Consider the following 14,999-nt stretch of genomic DNA (forward strand, 5'->3'; position numbering starts at 1 on the left):
TGTGGTCACCCAGAAAGCACCAGTCACGATTGAGAACTGAACAACGGCTGCAACGGTCCGTATGATGTCCGATGTGAAGTTACTCCTCGTTTCTCATGGGTATTTAAATACATACGATCTTTTCAAAATAAACTTTCAGGAAACTCAAACTACATGGCTAGGTTTAGGCAACAACATGTTTTAGTTAGGTTTAGGAACAGTTCGTTGTTTAAAATAACCACGGAAGTACATACGTTAGGAGACTTATGAACTGCGGTCTGCTGGCTGGAAGATTTCTATTTGTTGCACCCATCCACTTTTGAGGGGTAACATTATTTTAGGGGGCATTATTTGAGGTATTAATGCTACGAATGCTGAATGAGAGCAGCCTGATCGCTGAAATGAAGCCCTCTCTACCTGCCAACAGGAATCACATCTTGAGGTATAGACACTCAGGGTAACCCCAGGCAGGCAGTGAATCACTGTGCAGTGAAGTTTATTTCCAGCTTGGATGAGGTTTGTGCATCAGTGAGTACTGAAATGTAATGAATCTGTCGCATGACTCCCGTGCAGGAAAGATAATTACATGTTTGTTCTCTTCTGAATGAGGCAACCTATTGCGTAAAAGGTAATGCAAAAATACAGAATTAAAGTGTATAAACAGTCAGATATATTTATATATATATATATATATATATATATATAACTGGGATAATGCATTATGTAATTTGCACCACTGCTTCTTAAAGGGTCTCTTGTTGCACCATAAGTGCAGAGAAGGCTCATGTAGGCCTGTAGTTAGTATTACTGTCAGGCTCAGAGCAAACAGCTGTCTGTGGTGAAACACAATAATATCTAATAACTTGTAAAGTTGTTATGAGTGGGAAAGAGAGGCACAGCCTGCTTCTGTCTTAGATACTGGATCTCTGCTGAAAGGCAATCCATTTCCCTCTGGGATAGTCTCACCTCCTAGGTGCACATCAACAGATGTAGAGCTGGAGAGAATAACTCAAGTCCCAGCCTTCTTTTTGTCCATTCAGTTAACAAACAATTGCGTCGCCATCCTTCGAAAACTGCGTTAGTGGACGAGCAACTTGACTCAGACCTCACCAGACCTTCCAAAAACAGAAGCCTGGCCCCTGGGAGGCCGACATGGAAAAGTCTGAGCCAGAGATAAGATCCCTGGCTGGCTTGAAATAGATGCAGCAGACATCACAGCACTGTGTCCAATCCTTCCTTCCCACGTGGAGATCCGTGAGGGAGAACATGCATGTGGCTAAGCCGGAGATGAGGTTAGGGAACGCATCAGTAGCTCGTCTGGAAATGCAGCAGCTGACATCCCTCCTGCATCCCTGTGTGGAGACTGGAGTAATACAGCCAGACGTCCCACCATCCCACATCCCACCATTAAACAGGTGAACCATTCTCATGCCCTTGTGCCCACAAAGAGAGAGTGGAAAACACAAAGCTTGCAATGTGGTCTGTGAACACACCATTGCCGTCTCACCGTCGAATACGATCTTCAAAGCCTCTATACGGGGTACGGTGTGATTGGAGTGATCAGAAATGTGCCACCGGCTGTGATGGCTTGTATTAGCATGATTGTTCCGGCCCACTGACTCCTTCATCAGAGGTGTGCGGGGACGGTCGTGTGTGTGTCCTGAAACGTCATATTCAGTTTGGAATATATTTTCATATACATTGAATTTACATAACAATAAGCACAGTGCAATAGTATATAATAGTATGTTTGGCCAGAGTGAGGGTTGTGGAGTTTGAGTTGGTTGCATCTGGGAAGTAGAATGAGCTGAGTTATAATTCTCCATATGTTGGACCAGGTTTTGATGTGACGCATGATTGGAGTTTTTTGGCAGCCAGTGGAGTTGATTTGGAGCGGGTCCATGTCGATGGGTCCTCGGGCAAAACACGTAACCTTACGGCTGTCCCATTGGTGTGTAATTGGGTTTGAATGGTTAACTAGATGGATGATGATGGAACGTGGCACCTTCCATGGTCGCCTGTCATCAGTATATGAACGAGCAAATGACACACGGTGTGAAAGCGCCTTGAGTAGTCGGATGACTAGAAAGGCGCTATACAAGTCCTGTGGTAGGTGAAAGGTAGTAGTGCATATAGAGGACAGACAGGACGGCACCTTGTGGGACACCAGCTTCAGGAGAGGGTCAGGAAATTGGTGCCATAGGTCACCTTTCCTGTTGACAAATCCTCCGGGAATAGATGATGATTTGCTATTTGTTATATATATATATATATATATATATATATATATATATATATATATATAAGCAAATCATCATCTATCTATGTATGTATATATATACATACATATATATATATATGTATATATATATATATATATGTATGTATATATATATATATATATATATATATATATATATATATATATATATATATATATAACAAATAGCAAATCATCATCTATTCCTGGAGGATTTGTCAACAGGAAAGGTAGGAAATATATATATATATATATATATATTCCCCTGTGGTAACCTGCTCCTCCAAATAGTTTGTATTGTTTAATGTTTTACTATTTGATGGTATATACAGTGTGACAGTAAAAGTGATCCACCAGTAGAGATTTCTCAATACGTATTGTGAGATCTCTCAAATTCAGCTGCTTGGCAAAGTAGATTTGATCAGACATGGAGGTTGGTGCCTGGATGGGATGTCTGGAGGGTCATATGTGGGTGAGAGTATTGAAGCGCATCGCTAGTGCATGCGCAGAATAGCAAGCATCCCTCTGGACCACACGGACTATCTTTTAGCACCAAGAGACACGGAGGACGACATGTGAAGTTGTAAATACGCCGCAGGCCTCTCAACTTTTTTTTAAATGAAAGATGATAAAACCCTGAAGGAAAAGTCAAGTATTTTAATGAACTGACTAATGAACTGCACATCACTATGAATTTATATTTATTACAGTTTTTGATGGTTGTCATCCAAATGTAGAACATGTTCCATGATACCTGGAATGAGCTGCTCAGACTGAACAATGTGTTTGCAGAGGTCAACCATTTCCTCCAGGTTCCTCTAAGTGTCCCTGTGAGTAATGTTATTATGCATGTTATTCTCTGTGTTTGCAGGACTACCGTGTAAATATCTTCCTCCGCCAGCAGTGGAACGACCCCAGACTCGCCTATTCTGAATACCCAGATGATTCTCTGGACTTGGACCCCTCTATGTTGGACTCCATTTGGAAACCGGACCTGTTCTTTGCCAATGAGAAGGGGGCTCACTTTCACGAAGTCACGACAGATAACAAACTGCTCAGGATATTTAAGAACGGGAATGTGTTGTACTCTATAAGGTGAGTGTGGGACAGTCCCTGCTTAGAAAATACTTTTGGCATTTTCATGACATTTGGAAGAATACATTATCATCATAAGTACTCTATTTTTTTAATTTCTCACTTAAATTTGTATTAATTGAAATATACTACCATTAAACATACATACAAATTAGGTTTGTCAGACAATAATAAAGTACAGAAAAGTACATAAAACAGCAGACAAACAAAACAAAACAAAAACAAACACAAGTACTTTTTTTACGATAGTGCACCATTCTGACATTCTGTCTTTTTTTTGTACACAACATGTTTTTTCATTTTCAATATCTTCTGATGCCATTCTTATTTAATTTGCAGTGCATGAACCAACATGATGCACACTGAATAATACAACCCAAAATAATGTGGGTTGTATGATCTCTCCTACTAAAATTATATATATTCTTTTCCAAATATCCTAATCAAATAAAAAGTTACAGCTACATTCAGAGCTCTGTCCCTTTCAACACGAGATGCTGATAGAAATTGTGTATTGCTGCATGCAACTTTCTATGTATGTCTTTAATATATTTGCCAACCTTCTGGTTGTACTCTGTACAGTGGATGTGATAGACAGCGAGAGAAAACATGGCAGTTGTGTATCATAGCTATTATGTAGATGTCGTCCCGTCTGGGCGCCTTAAAGATATATTCATGGATGACATTAAACCGTGCCTCTCTTTGACTCCCTAGTCACTTGTTCTCTCTTCTGTCTTTGCTTTCAGATTAACATTAACTCTCTCATGTCCCATGGATCTTAAGAACTTCCCTATGGATGTTCAGACCTGTATCATGCAGCTGGAGAGCTGTAAGTATAAACACACACACACACACACACACACACACACACACACACACACACACACACACACACTTGTAGTTCTATACTCTACATACATTTGTTTGCCCCTTACTATGACCATCAACATCAAAGCTAAATGCCCAAACCCGTAACAGAACCTAAACCTAGTTCTAATCATGAGCTAGAAACTAACTATATTCGATAATTTCATTTAATTTACATTTGTACTTTTTTCTTTTGTAATTTGCTCACATAGCGTGTCTGGGATTAATTGTGCACTTTTTGCTGAGTGATATTTCTGAGCCTCTTTCAACAATCGCTCTTACAAAGGAAAGTGTCCCGTTGGTCCCGGGACATCTGAGACTACTTATGCCATTTGGTGGGCCACCATTTGGGGTTGCCTCATATGTCAGAAAATATACGCAGCGTCAGTCGGGAGCGTTTTCAAACTCCTTTGTTTTAGGGGCTCTAAAACTACAGAGTAGTGTGGACGCTTGGTGTAAACGTAGCAAAAGATATGCGTTTCATACTGGAAACATAAATGAGTATTATTGAATGATCGGATTACATTGTTCTTTTAGAAACATTTCTGGAAATATTTTTTATATCACAGTAAGCATAATAGTCATGATAGTTTGGGTCAAGGTTAACGCATCCATCTTCCTGGACCATCCAGCTGTCACTACATTGATTGTGTGTTAGACTGTGAGCCCTGTCAAAAGGACTGTCCGTGCAGCAGTACGGTCAGGTGCTGTGCTTGAAGACATTGTTATTGTACTTGTGCTAATCTGGAGCTCTTCCATTTCTTGCTTCTTTATACAATAGTTATCTATAGTGGCATTACAGACCAAAAACCCACATGATGCTGCTTACAAACTAGATGATGACTTGCTGTTCTTTCAAGTATAAAGTAATTAATCTTCTCCTCCTCAGACATTGATGTTCTGCTGACACATTAATGCATCTCTTCTCCATGACCTTTATCTTGCCCAATTTTTTTATTACTGGTGATAATCAAATTGTCCTGTGGTTTGCTTTTTTTCCAGTTGGCTACACCATGAATGACCTGATCTTCGAGTGGCAGGAGAATGGATCAGTCCAAATGGCCGAAGGCCTCACGCTGCCGCAGTTTCTCCTAAAAGATGAATCAGATCTCAGATACTGCACCAAGCACTACAACACAGGTAACACACACACAGTAAGCATCGTGACTGGAACGTGCACGCTGGTTGGTGACGTAACGGACTAGTGTTGATCTGTGATCCGTACGGATCACTCCTCATGGTTCAGTAGACAGATAAATTACACAGTTTAGCGTTAACCATCACAGTGTGAAATAACATTTTACTGACGATATCCTCCAATATTCAGTAAAATATGCAATTGGGACATCATTTATGTTTTTCTAGTCTCTGATAATGTTACATTGTAAACAACCAATCTGTGTTTAAATCAACAGGAGAACAAAGGTTCAGTTCGGTTACATTATGATGCATTCAGGCTCTGTTCAGTGAAAATTAGTATTGGCTGAAGGTAAATTATAATGTTATGATTCACAGCAACATAAAAAGATATTAGAGATGAATTATGATCTGTTTACACTGAACTCTCAGCCAATTATGATCCATCATTAAAACTACTCATGGCAAGATGTGTTTGTATGTCAATGATCTGCAATTAGTATCAGCGGCAAATAAACGTAATCATTGATCTGTAAAAGATATATTTGCTCCCTTTCTTCATTTGTGCTGATCCGATCCAAACCGTAAATTCTGTGATCCGATCACGCTGATTTCATCAATCATGTGCTGCTGGAAGATGGGAGAAACAAACAATAACATTATTCACAATTAACATTAGTGACAATAATCCAGGCATTAATTGTCTTTTTATTAAAGGACAATTATAACTGCTAAAGATATAGTGGAGTCTACCTGAGCAGAGGATGATGTCGCTCTCCCTCGGCGAGTTTTGTTAGCTGAGCTTCTTCTTGCTTTGTTGACAAAACCAGAGCGGCCGTGTGTGCTTTGAGTGCATGATAGTGCATGTGAGCGTGGCCCACGGCCTGGTGAAGCCTTGGTGGAAGCACAGGTAAATCCACCTTCTGGTACTTCCATAACTGTGCCCCATCTTTGTTGCTGATCACCACGCTTCAGAAAGGTCATCATCAATATGCAAATGTTATTTTAAGCGCGCCTCCCTCTTTGTTGCAGGTAAATTTACTTGCATTGAAGTGCGGTTCCACCTGGAGCGTCAGATGGGTTACTACCTGATCCAGATGTACATCCCTTCTCTGCTCATCGTCATCCTGTCCTGGGTCTCCTTCTGGATCAACATGGACGCTGCTCCAGCCAGAGTGGCACTGGGCATCACCACTGTCCTCACAATGACCACACAGAGTTCAGGATCCCGCACGTCACTGCCTAAGGTCCTTTTTCAATTATTTGTTATTTTAAATGTTAAATTAATTTAATCGAAAGCATCTTGAGAGAAAACCCTTTTTTTCCGAGGGAGATCTGGCCAAGACGGCACACAAGTTACAATTTAAATAGAAATAAACACAACTGTAACATGTCGGCTGAAACATAGTGGATATGATTTTAGTGTACCTTTTATATTTTAGGTTCCCATATCCCAAACACATGAAGGTTAGGTAAATTAGAGGCTCTTAACTTGCAATTTGAATGTGAGTATGAATGGTTGTCGCTGGTTTTCTCGGCCAACGTGAACATGGTCGCTCTACCTCGAGCTGGATGCTACTAACATGTTTAAGGGCCAATTTAGAATGTATTGTCATGTTTCCTCTCCACAGACCTTCAATAACACACACAAACTATCTGTATATGAATGAATAGAGATAACTAGAGCATTTTCAGTCTTCTGTTATTACTGTTATTTACAGTTAGTTTTTTCTGCTAACGTGCTAACGTGGAGACACAGGTGTGTCCACCGCTATACTCGTGATGTTGTCAGAAAACCCACCTCTCCAGGTCTAGCGCATTTGAAGAACATTATTTTCCCGCAAGGTGACAATGATGCATTCATGGACCTCCTTGCCGGCTCAGTCTTTTCCACTTTACTCCCCATCTTTTTTTTATGGATCGGTGAGCGCAAATCTCTCCCCTGGGTTACCAGTGGGATGTCTGGCTGTGTTACCTTGAGGGGAATACAACACACGCTAGTTAAACACTGGAGGTGGTCTGTTCCTCCTTCATGTATCTCCACGGAGGGAGAGGGAAAGACACAGGGATGCTGCTTTCACAGGCGAACCGGTGTGATGCCTTCACAGACCTCATGTCTGGCTCAACCATTTCCGTGTTCTCCCTCACGGACCTCAGCACAGGAAAGGAGAGGGACTGCAGCAAATTCCTTCACAGAATAGATATGAAGGTCGTTTGGAAGATGAAACCAAGATGAACTTCAACCAGAATGATGGGAGGAGAAAAGTGTAGAGAAGGAAAGGAACGGCTGCTGATCCGAAGCGAACCACATCACCTGCTCTCCATGGTGGAGGCGGTGCTGTGACATGGCTCCAATGGAACCGGGCCACTGGTGGTCATTGATGATGTCACAGCTGATAGAAGTAGCAGGATGAGTCTTGAGGTGTTTAGGGCGATACTATCTGCTCAGATTCAGCCAAATGCTGCAATCATTGTATGATCAAGTATTAAAAATGATAATTATATTCACTATTATGTTCATTATTATTGTCCAATTACTAAACAGTTAATTCCTAAACAGTGAATGCCATATTTGTGTTCTATCCATTGAAATAAAACTGAAAGTCGACACTTCAACCACACAGTGACTGCTTTGTTTAAAATCCATTGCAGTCGTATAAATGGGCAAAATAAGAATAATTGTGTCATAGTCCAAATACTTCTGGCCCTGACTGATTGGCATAAAACCTTCTGAAGATTGTATTCATCCCATTGGGTGAATTTGTTGGCTTCCCTGCTGAGTCCTTACTTAGATGTGTGTTGGTTCTTTCGTATTTACTCTATGTATCAGTCATTTATTTTCATTATTCATAATTTCCTATATTTGGATGTAGATTTATTTTTTCCTAGTTAAGCTTCTTCTTCTTTTTCCTTTCCTTTTTTTTGTTATAAACGGAGAATGAAATGATTCTCTTAAAACGTCCCTGTTGCCCACAGAAGGGTTGGCGATGGCTTTGAGGGATCATTTATTTCCAGGAAGGATGCCCACTCTGTTTTAATGAGACAATCACAAACGGAGGGTCTTTGAGAAGAGATGAAGTGAAGCGCCATCTGGTGATGGGTTGATGCAGGCTATTTCTGCTCCATGTAAATATTAGGGGAGCACGGTCGCTTACAGTGATAGGATGGATCCTTGAATCTGAAATATTAAATGTACTTTAATTGCTGGTGAATTACACTATTATTGTTTCCGTGGACTGCCAGGTATGTTTATTGTTTGAGAAATATTTAAGATGGATGAAAAAAGGGATGGGTCGGCAGTATTTGGGCCATAAACGTACCAGATTGTGATTGGGCTTTGGTTGATAGTTTTATCATTGTATTCATATCAATCTGTCATGGTGGAGCTTTGGACAAATACAACTTTGTTACTGATTAAAATATATTATTTTGATGAGAATTTGTTGAAGTCGTTTCTCGTATCAAACGTCTATCAGCTTGAAGTTTGGGCAGATGATTCCAAACCTTTATTTATTTTTGCCCTAATCACACGGATGTTCCAGGTTATGAATTTGAGTGATCGGGTTGTTATCGGCTGAACATTAATGTTGATGAAGGTGATAAAACAAACGGTGCAGTTCAGGACACATACTGTAAAGTACAGTGAGACATAGGAGCAATAATATATAATAATCCTTATTGGGTATAATAATTATTAAGATGACTGAAATGGGGAGAGATGGGGCGGAGGATCTATGTGTGCAACAAACAGCTTCTTTGTGTGAGACTCTTTGATTCACCAACCACCCTCCACATAATATATATTTTCTGTGTTTTGTTATGCAGCACTATGGGACTATACTACTATACACTCTGCATTTCAGTGAGCAACCCTGTTGTAGAATGACAGAAGAAAAAAAAGAGAAGAATCTTCAGTATTAACCTTGTAAAGTTCCAACTGCTTTGCCCAGTGTGTGTGTGTGTGTGTGTGTGTGTGTGTGTGTGTGTGTGTGTGTGTGTGTGTGTGTGTGTGTGTGTGTGTGTGTGTGTGTGTTGACATTTCATGCTGAATGCACAACCCCCTTCAAGAGAATATGATTCATGGAGTCCAGCTGAGGGCTCTGCTTCTAGAACCTGGATTACAATGTTGTAACCTTCATTATGTCAGGGTTTTAACTTCCATGTACACAACAGTGTGTAACATGCAGTTTAGAGACACACCTTTGGGAACTGTGTGAAATGCATTTTGTGTCAAAGCGATCTCACGGTTAGTGAGCATTAACTAAGTTTTGAAAAGCATGTGTACTCTGTATGAAGAAATGTGAGCTTGCAATTGTCAAACTCTATTTATTTATGTATTTTGTGTACATTTTTAGTATATAATAAGCCACCAGTGTCCCCGTCATTTTTCCGGTGGTCAGTGCAATGTTGCCATGGAGTCAGGTTAGCTGTGAGCTACACGTGTACCCAATTTGTTAATTTGTTTTTCATATTTAGTATTGATATTAAGTAATTTCATGTTTGTACTGTAACCATGATGCACGGACATATTTTGTCCATCTGGTTCAAAAGGTGTGTGTGTGTGTGTGTGTGTGTGTGTGTGTGTGTGTGTGTGTGTGTGTGTGTGTGTGTGTGTGTGTGTGTGTGTGTGTGTGTGGCCGAATTGACTTATTCCCTCTCCTCCGACCTGAAATCTTTCTCTGTTTTCATCGGGGCATGTTTTTCCTGGGCGAGCTCAAGTGTGTGTTGGTTTCAGACATCGTGTTTCTGCTCCGTGTGGAGGGACGAGTCCCTGAACCTCCTTCTGATATCTCGTATGCATGAGGGAAAGAAATCACAAATGGAGCACACATTTACATAACCCTTATGAGCTCACACATCCTTATCACACACACACTGTGTGTGTGTGTGTGTGTGTGTGTGTGTGTGTGTGTGTGTGTGTTTTCAGAGGTTAGGAGGTTTCTCATGTTTCCAGTGCTGAACAGAACATTGCACTCCAGTATGTAGCACACGTTTGAATAAGTCATTATTTCATAAAGAAATGTTGCACCATCTCGACACCACAAGCATCCGCGTGTGCGTGAGCGTGTTTTACTAGTTCTGTGGTGACATAAATCTGATTACACAGTCACACTGTGGGGACTTGCCTACCTTTTAGGAACACAATTGCACTTCCCGGTAATATAAATCTTAAGTGATGAAGAAGTCATTTAAGTCAAAGTAATGCAACCAAAAGTCATAGAGTGTGTGTGTGTGTGTGTGTGTGTGTGTGTGTGTGTGTGTGTGTGTGTGTGTGTGTGTGTGTGTGTGTGTGTGTGTGTGCAAAGAGCAGTAGCTACAACCCTCAAACATTGTCTGTAATTATGAAAAATATTCAAACTTTTTTTGTGGAAATTTTTCAAGGATCATCCTTACCAAGTCTGACAAGAAAGCCTCTGGTAGGGGAATCACACTGAACTTATGTGTGTGTGTGTGTGTGTGTGTGTGTGTGTGTGTGTGTGTGTGTGTGTGTGTGTGTGTGTGTGTGTGTGTGTGTGTGTGTGTCTAAAGGTCTCTTATGTCAAGGCCATAGACATCTGGATGGCGGTGTGTCTTCTCTTCGTCTTCTCCGCCCTGTTGGAGTATGCCGCCGTCAACTTCGTGTCCAGGCAGCATAAAGACCTGCTGCGCTTCAGGCGGCCTCCCAAGAGCAAGAGCAAGGTACTGAAGCCCCGCCTCCGCATGCTGCTTACCACCCGTACCGCACACAGACGTGTGCATGTGGCCGTGCATGTTTGAGTCTCCTGAAACACCACGCATCCCTTTCACTGTGTGAGTGCATGATGCACAGCGGCTGTCCTTGTGGTTCACAGTTGTGTTATTTCTCTGACAATCCAAACAGAGCAGTAGTGCGTAGTCGATGCATGATTAGCATGTCTGTGGCTCAGGGAAAGGATCGACTCTGCATTCATTCAACTCACGCTCACAAACAGCATTTACTTGAAAGGAAGCCGGAAATCAGAAATGCTTTTATGTCTCGGTCAGAAGGGGTAATTCAGAAAAAATAATTAAACTTGTAGAATCTGAATTGAATTTTTTATTCGTGGACAGTATTGTTATCTGGCCAAAAACTGTGTATCTCCTCAGTTTAAAGAGTTATGAAAAAAAAAATAACAAGCATCATAACTGAGTTGGTCGGATGCCCCGAACATCTCTGATCATCTTTTATCACATGGAACGTTAGCGGATCAGTAGAGAATGCGATATTAACAAAAAAACACTAAACACACCTGAGAAAATGGTTAGTCTGTTGATGAAAGAATAAGCAAAATGTATGTATATTTAAGGTATGACTGAATATTATAATGGATCACCTGTCGGCGCAACATAGCAACACATAAGAGACCATTTTTATATAATAGCTTTTTCTCCTCAGAAAGTTTACTGAAGTTTGTGATTTCAAAATTCATATTAATTGCCATTCTCTGAAGGTAACTGCTGAGGGAATTTAGACAAGAAAACCCAAATAAAATGTATTAGGCAGCTTTTAACAAACACTTTCAACATGTAGCTTGACTGAATGAATGTGTGTCCCAACTCCATGTTTTTAGATGCTATTGTTTCATTTTTGTTGTTGGTCCTTTTGGTTTCTGTGTGTTGATTACTGGTGTGCATGCTGTCAACTGGTAGATCAGTGGAGGTGCTGTTGATCCAGAGGAGCTAGCTTATTCCCTTCGCCGTGTTAATGTTGACAACGGAAAACCAACAGGCCCTCCTAATGGATCAATGACCAACGTCTACACCAGCAACCACCGGGTAAAGGCACAGTGCATACGTCTGTGTGTGTGTGTGTGTGTGTGTGTGTGTGTGTGTGTGTGTGTGTGTGTGTGTGTGTGTGTGTGTGTGTGTGTGTGTGTGTGCGTGTGTGTTTTTGCATGTATTTGTGATTCACCTGCATGTTCCAACCACATCCCCATCCGCCTGCTGGTTCAGCATAGACATGGACAGGAACACCGGGGGAGGATCACACAGGTTGGGAGCGACTGGGTCATAACAATTATATGCTAGATTGTAGATGGAGAAAGGTTATATCTTAAGAAACCTTTACCATTTAGAGCCAGCTCAGAAAATGTTCCATACTGGCCATTATTAACCTATTGAATCATCCTCGTTTGCAGAAGATGCATAGTGGATTGTAAGATTATGACATAACGTGGGGCGTTTACAAAGGGAATAAGTGTTAAAGCGTGATAAGGCCAATTTAAACTTTAAAAGTATGAAATCATGTGTGAAATGAATCTTTTCTGGACTAACTAATCCAATCCAAGGCCAATCTTATGTACAACCAAAGCAGCAAACCAGTGTAACCCTCGTTCAGTGCCGTGCTCAAGGGCCCGTCAGCGGCAGGTGCAGTGACATACTAAAGGGGAACTAGTACCTGATGTGAGTCCTCCCTCTCCTCCGTTGTCCCTCCAAACAGGAGGGGGAAGCGCACAGACAGACCTCTGCAGCGGCCGTGACCTCCACCGCAAGCAACAGAAAGGGCTCGAAGGGCGGAGCCAACAACGCCGTCGCCGTGACGAACGCTCCGGGGGCCGCAGTAGGAAACGCTGCCAAGAAGCCCCCCGGGGGTAAAAGCATTGAAGAGATGAGGAAGTTATTTATCGACAGAGCCAAGAAGATTGACACTGTGTCGAGGGCGGGCTTCCCTCTGGCCTTTCTCTTCTTCAATATATTCTACTGGGTTCTTTATAAGATCCTTCGACGTGAAGACGTGCATATGCGGTAGAGAAAGAAAGCACAGAGATTATTTATATACACAGTATGTGTGCACACATCCTCGTATTCATACGAGGACACTTCATTAACTACCTTCATTCCCCTTTTCCTTCACCCTGAATCCATCTTCAAAAAGGCCACGATTCTGGAAGCTGGTCTCAGTTCTCACGAATACTGAAGAAACAGGAAAGGACCAAGAATTAGCGACTGGAGGAGGACGAGCTCTGCAGGGCCGCAGGGATGAGGCTGATTATTGGGTAGACTATAGAATATCTGAGGGGTTGATTGTGGACACAGTGTCTGGAATATGTGTATACATTTATACAGCGTAATGATACGTCTTATAAATTCAGAATTCAAAAATAACCTCCCACTATTGAGTGAAGTGGCCGATCTGACTCATAATCTATCGCTTAAATATCAACATCATCAACGTGATGAGGAACGGAAGACGGTGAAAATGAGGAAACACTTAATAACTGCACGCTATGAAGCTTTGTTCACTACATTAATTCACATCTATACATGTTTTATTGTTGATTAATAAGCTCATCCTTATTGTTTTATTTTTTTGGTCCTATTTTATAAACAAAGGATTCTCCATTTTTGGAATTATACAAATCACAAACCAACTATCTAGAGTTGTCAATAGTTCCTTAGATCATTTATAAAGTAAATGATTGAGACGTTATTTAGGTGTACATTTATGCATGCATTTATACATTTCATGATTCAGACATGCACTAATGGTTAGAGAGCGTGTTAATATATATTTTAGAAACACAATCTAATAATGCAATTCATGATTCATTCAGGTAGTTACTAGTCGTTAGTTAAGTATTTTGTGAGGCCTCATTTAAACTATCTGCCTCACTAAGTATTTACAAATGACTGCAATACCTCAAAACTCACAACAGTCTGAGTTATCTTCTGCAGTTATCCACAGAAAAATATAATAGACACAAAAACATAGAAATATTTATTGCAAGATGCAAAAACTGTACTGGTAGAAACATACCCATCATCCTTTCATTCATTTACAAAGGCAAACATCCACAGATTCTCCTCCAGGATATAAAACATGTGTAACTGTAACACTGTACTTTTGATTTCAAAGGAAGAATATACCTCAGCATACTCATGTCAAATCAAAATGATGTCACTAGAGTGCCAAAATACCACAAATACAATCTTTTCAAAAGAATGATATCATAAAATACTTCACAGTATCAAAGTTCAACAACTAAAATCCTATCTTGCAAACATTTGAGAGTAGCATTGCAGATCGAGGCCACGTTTTATTTCTTCCATGTTTTTAAACTTCAGAGGAGATGTGAGAACCTTCAGCTCTCTGACCTCCTCTGTGTTCCCGTCCACCCTGGACAGGCTTGAAAGCAGCAGACATGGTCCCGCCTTTAACAAACTGCCACACACACACACACACACACACACACACACACACACACACACACACACACAAACCATGCGGAATGTAGGCTTGCTAGTTTCAATCAACAGCGAGATCAGGATGGGTGCAACTGAGAGGCCTACGTGATGGTTTACAGCTCATTCCTCTCTGTCCAGAATGTGACGTGTCAAGGTAGAACTGGTTAGTTAGCTCCATCTGCTAGTTAGCACACGCAACGCCACGTCATGTGGGCCAGAGGAAGAGTTTTATGGCCGAGCGAAGCATGAGGACAAACAACCCAGCACCGGTCATGTTTTAACCCTTCTGACGGGTCTTTGGTTCCATTTCCTTGGACTTCTTCTTTTTCTTCTGCTTCTGCTTCTCCCCCTCTAACGAGGATGTTTAAGAGGAGGAGTCAGACGTAGTATCAGAGGAAGAGTCCACTGAGCTTTTACAAGAGGAAGATGAAGACAGGTGAACTGCCTTAGTGGAACATGTGTCCTCTTTTTTTAAGCA

The 14,999-nt window shown here is 41.1% G+C and overlaps 1 protein-coding gene across 2 annotated transcripts in view; it reads left to right on the forward strand.

Moving 5' to 3' along the window:
• The window catches only part of LOC306737905 (glycine receptor subunit alpha-1-like), a gene marked incomplete at both ends in the record, with an annotated part of 30,629 nt that extends 17,544 nt beyond the window's left edge, over positions 1-13,085 (forward strand). Inside the window, 7 exons of one of the 2 annotated variants that reach the window (XM_079219712.1) lie at positions 3,111-3,334; positions 4,081-4,163; positions 5,204-5,341; positions 6,371-6,585; positions 10,868-11,017; positions 11,987-12,112; positions 12,777-13,085. In XM_079219712.1, the coding sequence (XP_079075838.1) occupies positions 3,111-3,334; positions 4,081-4,163; positions 5,204-5,341; positions 6,371-6,585; positions 10,868-11,017; positions 11,987-12,112; positions 12,777-13,085 (1,245 nt within the window). The remainder of the gene's footprint in view (positions 1-3,110; positions 3,335-4,080; positions 4,164-5,203; positions 5,342-6,370; positions 6,586-10,867; positions 11,018-11,986; positions 12,113-12,776) is intronic. The other variant, XM_079219713.1, reaches the window with a different exon arrangement.
• Between the last annotated feature and the right edge of the window lie 1,914 nt (positions 13,086-14,999).

Source organism: Taurulus bubalis (genome assembly GCF_910589615.1).
Source record: "Taurulus bubalis genome assembly, chromosome: 6".
Taxonomy (NCBI): domain Eukaryota; kingdom Metazoa; phylum Chordata; class Actinopteri; order Perciformes; family Cottidae; genus Taurulus; species Taurulus bubalis.